Here is a 19,074-nt window from a genome sequence, read left to right as displayed (position 1 = left end):
TATGCCCATAAACGACATTGAGCTTCCAACCATCAGAATGTGCAAGATGCAAACCACTGAGTCGCTCATGGAATGCTGTTATTACTTCACTGGTAGTAGGGTCGAGATATACTAGTAATACACAACAGAAGATAGTGAGACTGAGACCTGTGATATGATGGAAATGAAAAGAAAAATTACACTTGTTACAACAGTTCCCCCCAACAACAAATGGCCCAATAGATACATCAGCCGCCACCAAAATTATCACATCTCCCAATGTTCTGTGACCTCTTATGAAACAGTTGCCTGGTTCCGCTGTCCCCCAGACCATATACCATAGACTATGATTTCAACATGAATAATATACACTTCACATTCTCCTGTTCCTCTCCCTATTCCAATCTCCTGCAGATCCTAGAGATGAGGTCAGTGTTGCTTTCCTCAACTTCTGCTGGTTCTCGTACTCCTTCTCGAGCCGTGCCTGTGATGACACCTGCATTGGATGCCTTCCGCCATTACCATGGGGTTGCCTTGTATCAAGCATAAGACCTCGCTCGGACCTGACAGGAGAGGCACCGTCTTCAATAGGCACAGGCCACCTTATAGTCCCCTTACTAGGGTTATTCAAGCGCGCAGAATCATTCTTCCTGTCAACTACTTTCTTGGTAGAGTGACTGCTCCCATTCCAAGTTGCATCATTGTTACGAGAACCTGATGAGCTCTCGGCTGTACCTAACTGGGATGAAGGCTTGCGGGCCTTCATAACCTTTTCAGATGGTGATTTTGGCCACTTAATTGCCCCATTGCTGTATCCTTGAGCACTCCATGATTCAGTGCTTCTTCTCATATCACATAAGATTTCAGCAGCACGCTGTATCTTTGGCGATACTGCTTGTAGAAATATCACATAAGTAAATCATCAAAAGCAAAAATAAACTGAAAATGAGTAAACACCAAATGAATGGCGCAGAAAATAGTTATTAAGATGTAGAGTGAGGCACTGAGTACCTAGCTCTAGTGATAAAGAAATCCTAAGGGCTTCTAGTAAACACCAAATGCTCCATGATAGCAGAAGATGGTAGAATATTTGTAAAAAGAAGGATGTAACTCCAAGATGCTTTAGATCATCAATATGAAATTGAATATGTCAAGCCACCGAAGCATTTCTGCATCTAGAATAGTGGGCTAAAAGCAAGATACTTTTATCAAATTAAGTTAAATTTCTTAGCAACTTCTATTTTCACCAAGGTACGGTATAGACTTTGGCAATTGGCGTACCTTGTGGTGTTTTTGAAAGAGAGTGCTCGATGTCATGCTTCTGGAAACCATCTGAAGAGTCACCATGGTCCAGGGATTGCAGTTGCTGCGGACCATTCTCACTCCCAATTTTTCTCGAGTGAATATTTTGTACAAGTGATCCGTAAGTTGATTCCGTGCCACATAAATTATATCGTCTATCACATGATGAATCCATTATAGATAACTTTGCTGCCTCCATCTCTTGAAGAAGATCATCAATTTTATGGACAGATGAATCTTCATAATCTAGAGTGAGGTTGGATCCAACCCTCACCCATTGCCACTGGGAATTACTCCTACTCAACCCATGTTTACCACAGTCAACACTTTGTCGATAACCCCCAGCCTGTGAGTGTGACCAAGGAAATGGTGGCAAACTAGCCCCATGAACAGTCATAGAAGGCATATAGGGCTTAACTGCAGCTGTGCTCTCACTTCCTTGTGCTAAAAGAGAGTCCAGATCTTGTCCATGGGGAAGTGTTAAACGGTTTAAGATATCTTTTGGAGGACAAAGTGCAGTATGACAGACATTGATTTGTAAAGAGTCCTGGGTGGTAAAATTAAAACTTTCAGGAACTTTGAGACGCCTAAATACATAATCATAGTTGTAGCACTGAGGATTTGCTTACCTTAACCAAGGGGGCTGGCTTGTCACCACATTGCTCTTTGACGTCATAGCTAGAAGTGCTTGCAGTAGGAAGTTTAGGGCTCAGTATGAGATTAGAATCCTTTCCATTGCAATAGTCCATGTCTGAAAGCATAGAAAAAGCTTTTCTGACAGAGACTAGAAGTTCGTCTTTCGTACGCAATACCTTCTTTCCTTTATCTCTTCCTAAGCTGGAATACTTGTAAGTGCCATCAAGAAGTTCACTCAATGAGAGGTTCTCGATGTGATTCGTGATGTCACGGAAATCAGATTTAAGGCCATGTGCTCCTTAATAAACATGAAAACCAATGTTAGTTGTGATGCAAATAGGTTTGACCGATAATACAGTGCACATTCCCTAATAGTGTTCGACCCATAAAATAAACTAATATAGCAAGGTTTTCTACTTTACTATTATAAAATTATTGCTATTCTGCATATTACCCATATGAGATGTGGAAAGTTCTTATACTGCAAAGAAATAAACTAATATAGCAAGGTTTTCTACTTTACTATTATAAAATTATTGCTATTCTGCATATTACCCATATGAGATGTGGAAAGAAGTTCTTATACTGCAAAGGTCGCATGGCATGAATAATATATATAGAATCCTATATATGAAAAAAAAGGGGGGGCATCCAGGCCTAAATAACAATAACATGGCATTATAACGCAGGACTGCATGCTTCCAAATTAGTTTATGCAAGTAAAAGCAGGCAAACAAACAAAAGAAGTACGTCAATCACAAAAAAAAAGAGAAAAAGTAAACATTTTTAGTTATTAGAAATCTAGAATATCGATGGCTCAAGAATCATACACCTACGGCTACTGCCAAGCTTTGAGTGGATGCCAGAACAAACTTCAAAGAATAAGTTTAATAGAACCATGAGGACAATCAACGCCCCTTTTTAGAAAGATTAAAAAGAGAAGGAAGTTCTATTGTTTGAAACTGCATTTCCCATCAAAACATCACTTCTCATATTTGGTCTGTGGGCTACAATGCTTAAGCATCCTTATCTTACTCTTTCCACCAATGTTAGGTTAGGACTTAGGCGAGCTGCTGAATACGTATCATCATGATTGGGAAGGTATTACTCAAGGTTCATTGAACTCCATTCTCTGGGAATGAATCCAAAAAATCACAAAATGGAAAGTCAAACGAGCCATACAGCCATGTAACTAATCATAATTTTTACAAAGCATATAACTAGATTCAATTTTCATGTATAATTTATGAGGACAGAGCATCGCAATGTATGATAGGAATTTTGGAAGAGTAATTATCCTTGGATAATGGCACATGATTTGAGGTTAAAAGTAAGCAGAATTTGATTAAGATGTACTGGTGCAGCATTGAAATACAAAAGCAAAATATAATAAATCACGAGCTAAACCTCCCATAGAATTATTTAATCTCTAGGTACGCAATGTTTGAGAAAGCAATTTCAAGATACTCACACAAAGACATTTTACATCCACTTATCCACTAGGCTCATATGATCATCATTCAACAAAAGAAAAATAGCAGTTGCTAAGATATAAATGCATGGTGTAGATGCAACCAGTTACTACATACCAAGTACGCTGTTTCCTGAGAAACCAGAATCAAAATTTGCTAAACCAGCCTTTGATGAGAAACAATCATATTTTGATCTGACACCAGACCTAATATTCTTCTTATCAATTCTCTTTGCATCAGAAATGCGCTTCTGCTTGAGCAACCGAGATTTTTCTGTGTATAATTAGGATAAGTGCAAAATCATTTATTGTCAGAATATCAAACTAAACAGTAGCATGTGCATTAAAGCGAATAGAACAAATGAGCACCCATAGTATAGTGGGGGCTATACCAGAAGTGTATTATAGAAGAGTATGGCAAGCAGTACAATGGTCTTGGCTAAAAATAGAGGCTATTAATTTCGTATTAACAAAATGGCCAGTTATTAGCAGCAATCCAATTTCTAGCATTATCAAATGGGGTGAAAAAATCCATTTTCTAATGGCATCTCCAGCCCCAATCCAATCAACCAAACACCTTTGAGATGACCGGCAGAAAACATGAAAAAGGGCAAACCAATCCTTTATTTGACCAGAGCCCACTAAGGCGGTTGATGCCCTTAGGTACTTAAACCATTTCAATATTATCTGTAGATAATGTGTATAGTTTAGTTCGAATGCTTTAAGTTGAATACATTTACTTAGTTAAATCAATTTATTTTAGTATATTAAAACAACAGGAACCTTCAGACCATGTGGCAGATGAGTGAACTGTAACCCCCAAGCCTATGGAAACATAGCCTCATAAGAGGAAAAACACTAGGAAAGGCCTCCTTAAGTCAGTGAAGTTTCAAACATTGCATGATAAACTTCATAGGAACAAAAGATGCAAGGATCAGAGCACCCTCAACAGGCACACCATCCATCCATACTACACATTTGTCTTTAGAAAATTTATTCCTAGTGTTTATATCTTCGTATAACCGATTGTTGGATCTAAGATGATAGTTTAGACTTTTATGTCGCTTTTTTCCAGTTATACAAGATTCCAGCATCATCGCAAATCTTCCAGGCAAACATTACCAGATGTTGTGAACTGAGATTGGTTTGCTCGACAGGAAGGTGAGGCTTGAGGGCGCACCTCAACAGAGCTATGGCTAGAGGTATTCTTCTCTCTTTCTCGATTAATTCCGAATATGCTGTGCCTCCCTAACAAATCCTCCTAACAACCATATCTAGCCCTAATGCCTAATCCATCTAACTGTAGTCATCCAGGATGCCACACTCTAACAGTTTCATTGCCACAAAGATTCTGAATATACCCCCAAGCAAACTTAACTTTCATTGTCAGCATTGGATATTATGAAACCAGACTGTTGGCTACTCAACTTTTCAGGAGTGAAATTTTTTGTAGTGTGAGGAGGCCGTGAGTTGTCCCCAACAAATAAGTGAAGGCTATTTATGTAAAAGAAAAGTTGAATTCAAGCGAGGCCCCAAGGAGGAGGGATGAAGCAGGAATAGGGAAATCATGTATTAGCAAGATAATGTTGGATCAAATAAGATACATATACAGTGCACATATCACTTATATCAACAAAAGTGCTTTGTTGAAGTCTCTGAACTCATCATTCAATGAATGCCGCGGGTTGTAGCATGGGTAATGAAAAGGAGAACTGCATCAAATTGGACAACTTCAAATGAATAATGAATAAAGAAACTTAATAATTTACCAGATGCCGCACATTGTGTCAATTCAGGCACATTCTTCTGTGATATGAAGTCATGTCCCTTAGCTTCAGCATCTCTACCAATTTGTACTGGCTCAAGCTTTGGCCTTTTTGAACAAGGTGGACCGTCCAACAACTTTATGGTCTTTTTTGCCACTATTTTGCTATCTTGCTTGTGCAAGGATTGAATATTATCGTGTCCAACAAAATCCCGTTTACCGTTTTCAGACTTCAATCCAAAACCAAGAGATTTCGGCATAGAGACTTCCAAAGGAATCCTTTTAGTTCTACAAGATGGAAAGCCTTCTACATTCTGGTTTTGCTCCTTCACATCTGCCCATGTGTTTTCAACAGATCAATCATTAGTGAACTAGATTATAAGAGAAAAAACAGTATAAATAGTGTACAACGTTTAAAGAGTTAAAAACAAATGGCTAAAATACTCCTACATCATAACATATACTTTTGCAAGGAACAATGTTCTTCACTTTAAGAGTTTAAGTTTAAATTTAAATTAAGAATAAAAAGATATCTTTGACACTACAATCAATATACTCGAATCGATGTGCCAAAAGGAAATAGCAATCAATATCCAAGCAAGCCCTAGAGGGGTACAAGGTTCTATACAGTTTTGGAAGTGGGCAAGTATGTTTACATTTCTAAAGGTTACAAAGTCCACATGCTTTAACGTGTGTGTTGCTTGGCAAACTATCTAAACGCAATCTAAAGGAATTTCTGCATTGGAGACTAATTAACTAATCACATTATCGACCGTCAGAAAGCCCTCTAAACGAAGTTCACGATAATGTTCATGAGAAAATTCATGATATTGTCTACCACTAAAATCCCTGAAAAGAAATCCAACACATTAATTTCATCAAAACAGCATTGACAACTTAGCATCACTAAAGCAGGGATTTTATATAGACCCTTCAAACAAATGAGAACAAAGCCCATGACACATCAGCTGCATTTTGGAAACTCCCATTAGCAAAATCATGACAGCTGTCCACAAGAAAACAAAGTCAAATGATCAACACAAAAAAAAGCAACAACCCAAGTCCACATGACATAAGACAGTGAACAAAATCATGCATATAAATATCACAAACCTAAAGAAAAAATAAAATTTATTTTCACAAAAAATACTCAAGATTCACAAAGAAACACACATAAACTGCAAGGTTCCCGGAAGTGCTCATTCAATTGCTGGATTTCAATATACAAGCAGGTAAAATGCAGTCTACTCATCATACAACCAGAATCAGGGTGGAAACCAACTACAATGCAGTGATGGCTTCATGTTAAAATATCGAAAGTTCGCTGAGGGTGAGGGCACTGATCCAATTTCAACTGCAAGGAGCTCCAAGATGGAGGGTGGGGCCAGGGCTCAACGTCTACAGCTGAGAGAAGTAGCTGTATATCCTTTTGTTGAATAAATCGAACAAAATAATAATTGGACCCAATGGAGACCTGCTCGACACAAAGTGGTAGCCAACTTGGAAGGTTGAAATAATCGAAAATTATGCCTATTTTTCCCCCAACAAAGATAGGCACAAACAATCATGCACAGATTTGAAGATCACGACATAAGTTTCGAAATTGAGACCACTCAGTGCCAATAAATACGTAGAATACATCATTAAAAGAATAAAAATAAAGCATTTGTTGATGCATGCAAGAATAATTTAAGACAAACTTCAAGGACAGTATTATCAGTGACACCTATCAGCAAGCACCTCCAAAGCATAATACATCTATACTTTATAATAGGCGCGTCATTTAAAAACAGCTATAGTGGTGTGGAGCAGCGGACCATATGGTTGTAATATGCACGGTGTAAAACGTATCTCCTTGGATAAAAATACAGTATAATAAAAATCAATTAGAGTATAGATTAATGCTCTTTTTTTCATTACAAGGTGACACACACACACCAGTAAGTAGGTACAACCGCACCTACACACCCGTAAATGTGCCCTATCGCATGCCTACATATAATATGTTGAGAGCGCTCGTGCATGTATAAATAATGGGCATCAGGATTTGAAGTTTTAAACCTTGCTAGGTGGCATCATACACTCACACCTCCACTACCACACTATGAGGTTCCCAATAAATGCTCATAGTTGTACTAGCATCACTAAAAAAAATACAATAAAGAAAACCAAGAAACATCTTTTCAACAAAAAAACAAGAAACTATCTTTAGCCAAAATACTTCAACATGGCGGGATACATGCAACACCATGCCTCTAATAATTGGTAATCTTTTAGCTCGCAAAGTAATTGAAAAGTGAACATTTGATACATGATAAACTACATGAAAAGTTGTCCCAAATGAGACAATCAGGGAAGTTAATGTGAGTAGTGCAAATGAACCCATTTGACCTCTCAAAGTTATAGTGCATTTGCTGTCATCTCCGCACCAACAGCCCTCGTGGCAGTTACTGCCACTACCGAGTCAACCTGTATCTATCCCATTTGTAGGATAAAACACCTATCAATCATGATCGTTACAAAAGTCGTGCATAGTTTATACATGATGTCTTGCTCGGTCGGGCAATGTGAAAACCAAAGCAGTGCATTCATTAAGTAGCACCAAGTTGACAAGAACTACCCAATCCAAATAATACAAGTAACTAGATGTAATAACAGAAGAAGCATATACATTTCTCTTGTAAACAAAGCTACCAATTTAGTACCTACTCGAAAAAAATAGAAAATAGGCATGGTACATGCTGTCAAGGAACACCATGGGAAAAGACTCCGTGAATCAAATCAATCAACACAGAATGCATTGGACAGAGGAAAATAGGAGTAACAGCAAAGACAAATTCTGTTTCTAAATGACATGCACCACATAACTGACTCCACAACAACAATAAGATAAGACAACTATAGATCACCAGAAAACAGGGGCACTAGGCAATCAATCTCAAGCACTTAAAGATCACATAAGACACCGAGGACTGCATACACAGCCAAAAGCATTTACAAACCTTCAAATGACAGGGAGTACTACGTAATCAATTGCAGACAAGGATATATCGCCAGCACAGGAAGTATTGCGTAAGCAACCACAAACAAGAGACCTAACCGCTTGGTTTCCCCTCCCCATGTCACAATTCGATAACATACATCTCTGCACGACAGTCAGGAACTCATCCAATCAGACACATGACCGATTGACCGCAAAACAATCCACACACAGAATGAAAGCCCCGTGCTCCACCCTCCCCCCACAGAAATGGAAATTACTTACGGCCCACAACTCATCACCCAGACATCCCCAGTAATACCAACAACAGAAGCAGCGGGAATTTCAGGTACACACTGGAAGCAAAGCAGAGGAGAAGTCAAATCGACTCCCCCCAGAAACAACCCAACGAAATCACACCCATTTCTTTCACCACGACGATAGGCACACAACCGCCAACCAAAAAGAAGATAAGGAGCGCGCGAAGAGGGGCTATACCACTACCGTGCCGCCGATCCGCATCGGCACAGCGCCTCAGCACCTCCCCACCCCCGCCTCCGGGGCCACCGCCTCCGACCACGCCGCCGTCCACCCCCTCCACGGCCGCTGCCGGCGCCAGGATCTTCCCGAAATCCACCTTCGCTGGCAGCGTCAGCTCCACCGCATCCATCCACCGGGCCCCGGGAGGCCCAGACCCACCGGAACCTCACCCCCCGCCTCACCGCCAAAACCGGCCCAAATCAGCGCCGTTCCGGGGCGCGCTGGCGGCGAATCGGGCCGCGGGGAGGCGCGGGGCCTCCGATTGGCGCGAGATCTGGCGGGATCGGCGCCGGGCGCGGGCGGCGGCGGCGGCGCGGCGGGGGCAGGAGGGGGAGGGGGACATCTAGGGCTTGGGAGCCGCGGAGGTGGGTGGGGGTGGCCGGGTGGGGGGAGGAAAGGGAAATGGGGAGGGGAGGGAGCGTGGAGGTATATATAGTTTTCGGGAAAATACAAGGCCAGGGTGGGGGCCAACGGCCGGCTCACGCACTCGCTGCGAGGCGGGGGCAGCGCAGCAGTGCGGTTCACTGGATTTCTTATTCTTTTTTCTTTGTGATTTCTTTTTATTATTTATTATTATTAATGTGTACTTGTACTGTTGGAAATTCCAGCAGAGGGTTCTGAGGAGGATCCGATCCTGGATATCCGGTGAGATAGAGTTATATTTTTCTTATTCAGAGAAAGGGCTTGAGATTTTTTTCACTTTGGTAGTTCCTTCGGCTGCTTTTGGATCGGGGGGATATTGGCATATGGCACATGGGGGTGGTTCAAAGGAATTAAATGCCAGAGAGTAGAATCATCATCAATGGGCTAACCATCGGATTGGAATTATAGAGATCCTGTTGAAAAATGAAGAGGACAGAAGATTTAAATGCAAGAGAGTGGAATCATCAATGGAGAAACTTAGCGGTAATAAGAACAAAAAGAAAAAGGACAATTGAAATTAAAGAGATAAAACTGATGGGCTGGAAAAAGGCCGAAACATCTTATAATGAAACTATGATGGTATTAAGTGGAAGCAATGAAACAAAAGGCGTAAGAGCAAGGTTTACGATTTATCATGTTGCTAGCTTTATACTAGTGCCACATCACTTATAACCCAGCCAACTTGTATAATGGTTTATTGTTGATATAGACTTCATCATTAATATATGGCCCACCTCATCCCCTCACAATGTATCTTGTAACTTGTGTCTCAGTTGGCTGCAAGCTTGCAGGTTTTTTCTTTTTCTCCTCCACCTCAGCATTATTGTGATGTCTCATACAGTCTGCTTTGATGACCTTATAATATTTGCTCTAACATGGAGTGTGAATGCAAAGAGGCACGATGTTTCGGAAACCAAATCTAATGCAGCCAACTTTCATGCATGCTACATTTTGTAGATTTGAATGCATAACCAAATACAACCTAACACATCCTACTTGTAAATTGAGTGTATCCGATCCAAAAATGAACAAACTTAGCAACAAACTAGAGGTCGTTTTCTAATCCTAGGTGGCAAGACGTGGCTGAAATTGACAAGGAATTCTTGACTCGATGACAAGTCAAAACTCACATTTGTCGTGCTTGTATAGTTATACTCACGTTATGGTCATAGTCCAAAAATTTCCGGATCGATGGATCGAGGAATGTAGAATATAGTACGTTGTTTAAAAGTGATTTTAATACTATTAGAACAAAACTGTACCGGCAGTCCCAGAACGTGGCATCATACGATGACTGTGGCTACGGGGCCGTCCAAAACAACGGGTCATCCGGACACTAGCTCAAAATATTGGGGACAAAATGCAAACATTTAATTTAAACTCGTATAAAACCTAAATCGCACCCGATGGCAATTTGGTCATTTGTTTTTTGATGATCAAGAAATGAAAAGAAAGAGACGCATGTAAATTGACATGCGGGCTCGGACTGCCACATCCCGGGATTTGCTTCCCTCCTGAACCTAATTTTTTTTTTCCTGCAGCAGCTGACCCCTCGCCGCATGCACCGAGATACAGCCTCCGCCTCACGGAATCCGTCGAAGTTCGTTCGAACTTCGAAGCAGCAGCTGAGGGAGACCGACGGAGATCGCCTGCAGTCGCTACTGCGACTGCAGGATAGTGACTGCACGCGATCTGAGCCATCCATTTTCACAGTGAACGGACCAGATCTATCGCTACAGTGATGAACAGTGAGTAAACTCAAGTCCCCGACGCCGTAAAGAGAGAGCCGTGAGTAAACAGGCGAGGGGTGGGTGGGATCGAGTCATCGAGGCGAGCCGCACATGCGCGCCGCACGGGGGGCGGTCAGACCAACTCGGGGACGGGCAGGGACACTAGCAGCAGCTGTTGGACGCATGCTGCCCGTGAGCTCGGCTACAGTGTCGCCACACTGTATCGCAGCCCCCGTACGCACGACGCGTGCGGGATGGCCTCGGCCCCGGCCCGCCCTACCGCTCGGGACTCCACGATCCGTGCTTTTGCAGAAACGAAACCTTTCTGACCTGGTTCGTTGAAATTTCAAAAGAGCTAGTACTAAAATCCATGCAATTCGTTTTTCAACCAATCTCAGTTCAACTGCTTGCATCACACTGCGGAGTTGGAGGGGGGAGACCGGAGAGAGAGAGAGCGCGCGCGCGCGGTGGGAACAGAAAAGGCATGTCACTCCTCCTGTCGTTTAGCGCCGTGGTGCTCGCCACCAAAAGCCGAGCGCCAAACAGGTCCCGATCAGCCACCGAATTTAAAATCACCAAGAAAAACATTTTATAATAAAGAATTGGAAAAAGCATGAGTCGAGACGAGGGGAAAATACACGGACGAGAGAATCCGCGTACTACGGGGACATAACAGCCGATGTAAGGCGTGACGTCACCGCCGAGGCGGAATTTTCTCGGAAGCGGGCTGCTGGCTCGCGGATTGACTCCGGACCCCGGGGACGCGAATAGGGCTGGAAAAATAGCTCGTGGCTTGTAGCTCGGCTCGGCTTGGGCTCGGAACGGCTCGGCTCGGCTCGGAGCAGCTTGCGAGCCTCAAACGAGCCAGATTTTTTGGCTCGCAAAAATAGCGAGCCGAGCCGAACCGGCTCGTTCAGGCTCGCGAGCCGGCTCGCGAGCTCGACCCAATACAGTTTAAGAATAATTTCACGATGATTGATGAATTAATTCTTCATCATTAGTGGTATAAATTAATATTTATACACATAACATAGCAATTTGTATGTATATAAGAAATATATGCTACATAATTATTGTTATCATTCAAAAAAAATAAATTAATTTATTTTGAGTTTAGTTCACATTGTTTAGTGTGGCTCGCGAGCCTCCACCGAGCCGAGCCGAGCCTGATTTTCTGGCTTGCAAAAATAGCGAGCTCGGCTCGTTCACTTGCCGAGCCGAACCGAGCCGGCTCGGCTTGTTTCCAGCCCTAGACGCGACGTACGCGTCCGTTCGCCCAGGAACCACGACGACCACCCACGGTGTGTGGGATTGATCGTTGAATGGCTCGGAGCTCCTCCGGTTGTCAGGTCATCACGACTCAGGAGGTTGTAGAATTTTCCTTTCTCAAAATAACACAAAGGAGCTTGTAGACTTGTACATCGAAAAAGAAAATTCAGAAATCCAGGACGGTTCAATAGCCCTTGTTCGAGTTGTTTCGGCTCGGATTTGGGCGTCCTTTTGGTCGGGTGGAGGTTAATGCTAACGGTTGCATACTCTTTCTTTTTTTAATCACGTCGGCTCGGATTGGCGCGCTAGAGAACTCGCTGGGCAGCACATCCGGGTCAACTTTGAATACATTCGCTCTATTCTGATGGCAACCACCAGCAGTATTTTTCTCTCACACCAAATTAGCACCAGTCAGCAATACTTTCCTCTCACAACAAATCAGCATCAACCACTACGCCAGGGCTATATATCGCCCGCGTGACAAAGCTCGAAGCCATCGCCTGAAGGCTCCCCTTCTTCTTCCTCATGCTCCGGTGGGCGGCGGCGCCGGGCTAGGGGAGGGGGAGGGGGGTGGCCGGCGAGGGGTGGTTGGTGGGGGGAGCGGCCGCCGGCGGCCGGGGTGGTGGAGGGCGGCGGCGGAACTTAATTTTCCAGGTTGCTGGGGCTTACATGGCCGCCGACCTTAGAGGAGAGGACCGGCGGCGGCGGCGGCCCGGCGGTGGTGGCGGATTGGGCGGCGGAGGACCCCCAGTGGGCGGTGGGCGGCGGCGGGGGTGAAGAGAAGCGGCGCAGCGGTGGTTGGGCGGCGCGGCGGCGAGAAAGGTTAGGGGCGGCGGCGGTGGAGGGCGGCGACAGAGGCGCCGGGAGCGGCGCTGGAGCCAGGCGGCGGCGCGGAGGCGGGGGAGGGCGTTGGTGGGCCGCGTGGGACTTCTTCAGGCGATGGGTCCGGCAAATGTCGCCTGAAGCGACAACTAATCGGACCCTCAACCACTGGACACGGCCAGCCGAACAAAGTGATTGTGTATTTTATGAAAAGCAATCAGATGACAATCATTTCATAATTTTTTTGGTGATGCTAAAATAATCTTCATTTCATCGGCTCCACTTAGGGGAAAACTCCATTTTTTTAGGGGTGAATACTTACTTCATTTAATAAGCGCGGTTCAAATTAATGCACGAGCACGAAGGCTCTCGGCCTACCAGAAAAAAAAAAGAGATATTCGCGGGCCCGTTACTTTGCGGAGGCCCAACACGACCATGCCTAGCTGGCAGAAAATGAGCCCGGACGCCTAGCAGGGCTCTCATCCGGCCCAGGTCCTGAACCACAGATGAGCTCACTTCCATGCGGCGAACCGGGCCCACGGGTCCGCAACCTGGCCCCCACGTGCTGTGCTCGCCCCAGTTCCTCAGTTCCTTCCTCGGTTCCTCCTCTTCCCGTCGCGCATCTGAAGCGAGTAGGTGTCGTGGCGGTTTTGACTCGGATCATGGTGCGCAGCTCGAGCAGGTAGAGGAAGAGGAGAGCCGACCTGAGGCGGGGCTTGGGAGGCGCGGATCGCAGCGGCAGGGGCAGGAGATCGAGGGGAAGCCGAGGGAGCGGGGAGAGGATCAAGGGGGGAAGGCGAGGGAGCGGGGAGGATGGTGCTGGTGCTCGCGCTGGGGGATCTGCACATCCCGCACCGGGCGCCCGACCTGCCCGCCAAGTTCAAGTCCATGCTCGTGCCCGGCAAGATCCAGCACATCATCTGCACCGGCAACCTCTGCATCAAGGTGACCCTGACCTTCCTCGCCGCGCCTACCTGGCCCGGGCGCCCGGCTGGGTACCCGGGCAGACCACCCCCCCACCCCTCTTCGATCTAGACTATCTCCTTCGTTTGCTTCCTGTGTCCAATTTGATCGCGCTGCCTAGGCAGTAGCGCCGTGGCTTGTAGCATCCGGGAGGGGTCGTTTTGGTTGCTAGATAGATGTAATTGGATCAGCGGCATCGGTGTTCGGTTGGAAAGGGTGTGGGCGACATTTTGAGCTCTCGGATGGAGATAGCGTCGAGGTTGCCAGGGATTAATAGTTATAATGCCTGAGCGTGATCTTATGATTCCCTTTTTGTTGGAACGAGTTGCATGATCTATGGACGCCATCTGTTAATCTTACTCCATTGTTGCTGCTCTGTTAAAAGAAAATCAATGATTTATAAGCTCAGATCCTTAGTATCTAGGTCTGCATCGTACTGCTTAATGATAGTACTCTCTTTGATTCTGGTTAGATTCTGACAAGGGGAAGTTCTCAGTTGGCAACATGATTTCATATCACACATTACAGTTGTGCTCTTGCAAATTTATTACTATTATTACATACTCTTAGCAAGTTCTCCGTGTCATACTTTTGAAACAACAAAATTTCTAAATCAATTTATTGCCAGCTCTTCCTTGATTTAACTAAATTCTCTTAGTTGATCTTTTAGAAAGTAGGCCACAGGGAACACATAATAGCTGCCACCACTGGATTTACTGAACGAAGAACGTATAGTGCTAAATATTAACTGTACTGGTTAGCTCCAAATGTGTAATGTTAGTTGTCCCCTAATGTGTAAGTGTAAGAGATTTTTTTTTTGTAAAAAAAGTATCCAGTGAAAAGCAGTGCAGGTTTATGAAACTGTACCAAAACTGAAAACTGTTGGAGCGCGCTATTGGGTCTATATTAATTAATACAAATAACAGGCACTGGAATTTGCAGAAAAACCTAGTGGAGTGTATTAACCTTTTCAAAGCTGCACAATAATGAAAGCTAAAAGATGGAAAATTCAAACTCATTCACTGGAATCCTTAGTCATAGCCTCTCAATAAGTCAAACAAATTATCAAGAGACATCGTTTATTCCTTGAGAAATTCCAAACCTTGAACCAGAGAGATCTTCCTTCATATTTTTAGAGGAACCTTGTCAGGAAGCATTATTTTTATTCTGATAGGAAAGAGTGACTAGCTTCTGGCTTAACATTGCTAATCCTACTGGTCAAAGAGTGATTAAAAACATCAGACCTTGTAAGAAATGGGAAAGGTAAAACTGTAGTGCAGTTCTTAATAGTTTTTCATTGCATTTAACTGAACTAGATTATTACATCTAGAGGGAATATGAAATCTTATTAACTGCTGATGGTTCATTGAGCTCAAACGGTATTGTGTGATTCCCTGTGTATCTATTCAGACAGCAGTGTGTAAATATATGCGCAAGTTGGTCATTAGTCACCCAATTTTCAATTCTCTCTAATCTTTACATCTCCAAAAGGAAATAGAAGGAACTAATTTCATGCCAACTAACTTGCCTGTGTACAAGGATAGCTGTAGAGAATAGTGCTTCAGGTCCTCCCAAATATTGCTACTTGTTCGTTTTCATGTTTTTGGCATTGTATAAGCATTCCAATTGATTTGGCCTACTTTAAACTTCTCCAGAAACCTAATTTTTCTGAGGTTTGCTCAAAAGTCATAAATCCCCATGAGGCCACAACATTCCAACTGAAATCAGATTTTTTAGGATATCCAGGTTATGCCCAAGAAGTTGTCAGCTGTTTGGCATAGCTTGCTGTGTCATCGATTATGTGTTGAATTATCCTTCTGGAACCTAATATTGACAAAGAACAATTATCATTGCACATGTATAGGTGCATGCTAAGATAGATCTTGTGCATCAGGCACCGACACACAGGGTTGTAAGCACCTATTGGATCTTCACCTAGTACAAAGTATTTTTGGCTTAATGCAGCATATATACTTGGTTAGATTTTCCTTAATAAAAAAAGAACAATAGAAGAAAATTGCATTTCAAGTTGATGAATTTGGAATTCAATTTCACAGTGTCTTTTTAAAAAGAACACTAGAAGAAAATAGCATTTCAAGTTGGTAAACTTGGTCTTTAATTCTGTTTTAATTCCGTGTGGGGTGGAGATGGAGTTGTGTATCTAGTACCTACTTGGAAGATACTAGAGAAGATAAAATAAGTTGACACTTAGAGATGTGGGGCTATGATGATATGAGTTCTAGTTTTAGTATTACTCTTTTTTCATGGGATGAATGACTATGCTATCCTTCTCAAGAAGTGTCTGATTTTTTGTATACTTTCATGTATTGGCTATTCTTTTATTTTACATGGCAGTGCAATCTTTAACTTGCCATTGTTTAAAATGGACTTTAGAACTAGGTCGTGTCCCATTTTTCTAATGCAGATTGATGACTTATTGACTTGTATGAACTGTGTTTTGATTCGGATGAAGTACAGACTGATAAATTTCATAATTTCCATCTAGGAAGTCCATGACTATCTAAAAAGCCTCTGTCCTGATCTCCACATAACCAGAGGTGAATATGATGAGGATACTCGATACTCAGAGACTAAGACACTTACAATTGGTCAATTTAAGCTTGGCCTGTGCCATGGTCATCAGGTTCGTTTCTGACTCAAAATATATGAAAGCTTTTACTTTTGCCTATTATAATACAATTTATTCTTACACGTATTTCTTGGAACGTAAAAAAAATCGACGCTTGTTTTATGATGCATATAATTTATTACGTGATATCATGTTTATTAATCTGGTTAATGCTTCATTATTCTATGCTGATGAAATATCACTTCGCTACCTTCATGTTTGTGATCATAGACTGTGTATTTAGTTGGATGAAGTGTCATCTGATTAAAATTTGTGCACATATTAGATCCCACATTTGCACAGACTCAACATTTTTTGTTTCTCTGTATGCATTTCATGCCCCCACGCTTACGGCGTACATTTGGCACTTCTTTGCAACTACCTTTAACTATTAGATGAAATTGGTTGATAGGATACACAGCTTGGAAAATGGTTGATGACGAAAATGAACATTTTTTCAGCTCTTACTAAGGAATTGGAGTTGAACGCATGGCTTGTTGTATCTCTCTAATGTGGCAATATGTTCTTTGTTTTACCAGTGGGATCACTACCTTTATCATAGAATTACTGAATGAGATGCTTAGTACAGCACCCATGTTAAACTGTTTTCTAGTGTTCAGTGTCGTGAGTCTGCTGTCTTGTCCTCCAAAATGCAAAGTTTATAAAGTGTAACACTGTAACCAGATGTGTTTCTTCTCCACTGTTTCAATTGTTGCATTGAAATACATGGTTGCAATGTTGCGATATGGCAGCGTAAACGCACCTTCAAATGGCCTAGAGTTTCATTGAAAGAAAGATTAGTAAGTTTAAACAGCCGATGCTGTCTTGTGGGGGGCAGGGGCTTCCATAAACCATATCCATAAAGTGTTTTTTATACTCCATCCCTGGGGACATGAAGCCTGGGCACACCATAAAGCCATATTTCTGGAGAGCCATGCACAAGATTGGGCCTGGGCACACCATAAAGCCATATTTCTGGAGAGCCATGCACAAGGTTGGTTCATTGTATCTGGCAGTGCATGCACTGTGTTCTGCACCTTCATTCACGCCACTTATGACCTTTTTTATCCGCACAGTCCATTATACTATTTTCACTCAGTAGTTCACCATTTGTAGCCATACGACTTCAGTGAACATGATTAAGGGGCAAAAGTTGACTGTAAGCACATCATTTGTGGATTATGTGGCTCTTGAATTCCAGTAGATCAGCTCTATATTGACTCCTAAGCAGCCCCCACGTCAAAACTTTGTGCATGCGGTCATTGAGGCATCGATTGTCAAATATATATTTCTCCTAACCTTTCTCACTGAACCTGTGTGGCAACCAACTGTATCAGGTTGTTCCGTGGGGCGACCTAGACTCCCTGGCGATGCTGCAGCGGCAGCTGGATGTGGACATCCTGGTGACGGGGCACACCCACCAGTTCAAGGCGTACAAGCACGAGGGCGGCGTGGTGATCAACCCCGGGTCGGCCACAGGCGCCTACAGCAGCATCACCTACGACGTGAACCCAAGCTTTGTGCTGATGGACATCGATGGCCTGCGCGTGGTGGTGTACGTTTACGAGCTGATCGACGGTGAGGTGAAGGTGGACAAGATCGACTTCAAGAAGACGGCCACGACGATACACGCGTAGCTTTGGCTCTTGGCACTGTGCAGAGGACAGTGAAATGGACTCTGGACATGTCAGATTGTCAGAGTGGGTGTTTAATGCTGAGCGTGTAGTAATGACTTTGGAAGTTTTAATCAAACAGGCGAACCTTGATTTGTGTCTATATGCAAGATAGAGCAAATAATTGGGAGGGGGGGGGGGGGGGTGTTCTTTCTGATGTTTCGTATTTATCATCACTGTTCTGTTCCCGACGATGCTTCAATGAACGAATGACATACTACGCGTGGAGTAATGTTTTTTTCCCAAAAAAAAGGAAAAAAATGGAAAATTGCCGTGTGCGGCGGCCTGGCCGGCCTCGGCCTCCTCAACCGGGCCGGGGGCTTCTAGTTGGACCGGCAAATATGTGGTAACTGCACCGGAGAAGTATCATGGTGACAATATTTAATTTTACATGAAACTTTTCATTCTCTCTTCTCATAAATGACTGCACCATGTTAGCAAATTTATTGATATGGTATGATATTTAATGCTCATGACACTCTTATAATATTCCCACTAAAATTGGCCTAATTACCCTTTCCATAAGAGAAATCTTGGTGAGATTGCTAGTGGAGACTCTAATCAACCTGTTGAGCACAGTTCTAATCCCCTTGGAGTGCAAATGGATGACCCTTAGGGACACCTTTAGTTCAAAATATTATACTAGTTTTTCAAAATGGTGTTTTTGAAAAACTAGTATAATATTTTGAACTAAAGAGGGTTGGATGTGCGCATCTTCAAAAGTTTGTCATATTCTACTTGGCAAATCTTGTGATTTGCCAACTCCTAAAACTATTTGCCAAGTAAAAAAACGGTTCCTCTCAATAGTTTGCTATTTTGGACTTGGCAAAATGAAAAAAAAGGCAATAGGCAGTATGCAAGCAGCGAGAAGTCTTTATTTTCGTGGTTAGTA

General features: G+C 43.1%; 2 protein-coding genes across 4 annotated transcripts; one reads left to right on the top strand and one right to left on the bottom strand.

The window, feature by feature from the left end:
* Positions 1-9,048, bottom strand: LOC120697182. 3 transcript variants are annotated; one of them, XR_005684382.1, is made up of 7 exons: positions 8,632-9,048; positions 5,158-5,487; positions 3,507-3,662; positions 1,911-2,215; positions 1,261-1,828; positions 991-1,167; positions 553-870 (listed from the first exon to the last, which is right to left on the bottom strand). XR_005684382.1 is itself a non-coding variant. In XM_039980329.1 (6 exons), exons 1-6 carry the CDS (start codon positions 8,801-8,803, stop codon positions 353-355), a joined length of 2,049 nt encoding a protein of 682 aa, XP_039836263.1. In that variant the 5' UTR covers positions 8,804-9,045; the 3' UTR covers positions 58-352. The 3 variants fall into 3 exon arrangements, 2 of the variants coding, with proteins under 2 accessions (XP_039836272.1, XP_039836263.1); XM_039980329.1 differs by lacking the exon at positions 991-1,167 and having other exon boundaries at positions 58-870; positions 8,632-9,045; XM_039980338.1 differs by lacking the exons at positions 991-1,167; positions 3,507-3,662 and having other exon boundaries at positions 1-870; positions 8,632-9,047.
* Positions 9,049-13,482: 4,434 nt separating this feature from the next.
* Positions 13,483-18,299, top strand: LOC120697172 (vacuolar protein sorting-associated protein 29). Its single transcript, XM_039980316.1, has 3 exons — positions 13,483-13,862; positions 16,387-16,524; positions 17,847-18,299. The coding sequence occupies exons 1-3, from the start codon at positions 13,731-13,733 to the stop codon at positions 18,144-18,146; spliced, it is 570 nt and encodes a 189-aa protein (XP_039836250.1). The 5' UTR covers positions 13,483-13,730; the 3' UTR covers positions 18,147-18,299.
* The last annotated feature ends 775 nt before the right edge of the window (positions 18,300-19,074 follow it).

This window comes from Panicum virgatum, chromosome 1K (assembly GCF_016808335.1).
Source record: "Panicum virgatum strain AP13 chromosome 1K, P.virgatum_v5, whole genome shotgun sequence".
NCBI classification, from domain to species: Eukaryota; Viridiplantae; Streptophyta; class Magnoliopsida; order Poales; family Poaceae; genus Panicum; species Panicum virgatum.
This window is presented reverse-complemented; position numbering and strand designations above follow the sequence as displayed.

What these genes read in the sequence shown, in the direction of transcription:
- LOC120697182 (XM_039980329.1), bottom strand. Translation starts at nt 8,803, where the DNA reads ATGGATGCGGTGGAGCTGACGCTGCCAGCGAAGGTGGATTTCGGGAAG. An exon ending in CTCAGGAAACAGCGTACTTG is followed by an intron (nt 2,216 to 3,506) that starts GTATGTAGTAAC and finishes ATGTTTATTAAG; the next exon opens with GAGCACATGGCCTTAAATCT. An exon ending in AGCCAGCCCCCTTGGTTAAG is followed by an intron (nt 1,829 to 1,910) that starts GTAAGCAAATCC and finishes TTTACCACCCAG; the next exon opens with GACTCTTTACAAATCAATGT.
- LOC120697172 (XM_039980316.1), top strand. Translation starts at nt 13,731, where the DNA reads ATGGTGCTGGTGCTCGCGCTGGGGGATCTGCACATCCCGCACCGGGCG. An exon ending in CCGGCAACCTCTGCATCAAG is followed by an intron (nt 13,863 to 16,386) that starts GTGACCCTGACC and finishes ATTTCCATCTAG; the next exon opens with GAAGTCCATGACTATCTAAA. An exon ending in GCCTGTGCCATGGTCATCAG is followed by an intron (nt 16,525 to 17,846) that starts GTTCGTTTCTGA and finishes CAACTGTATCAG; the next exon opens with GTTGTTCCGTGGGGCGACCT.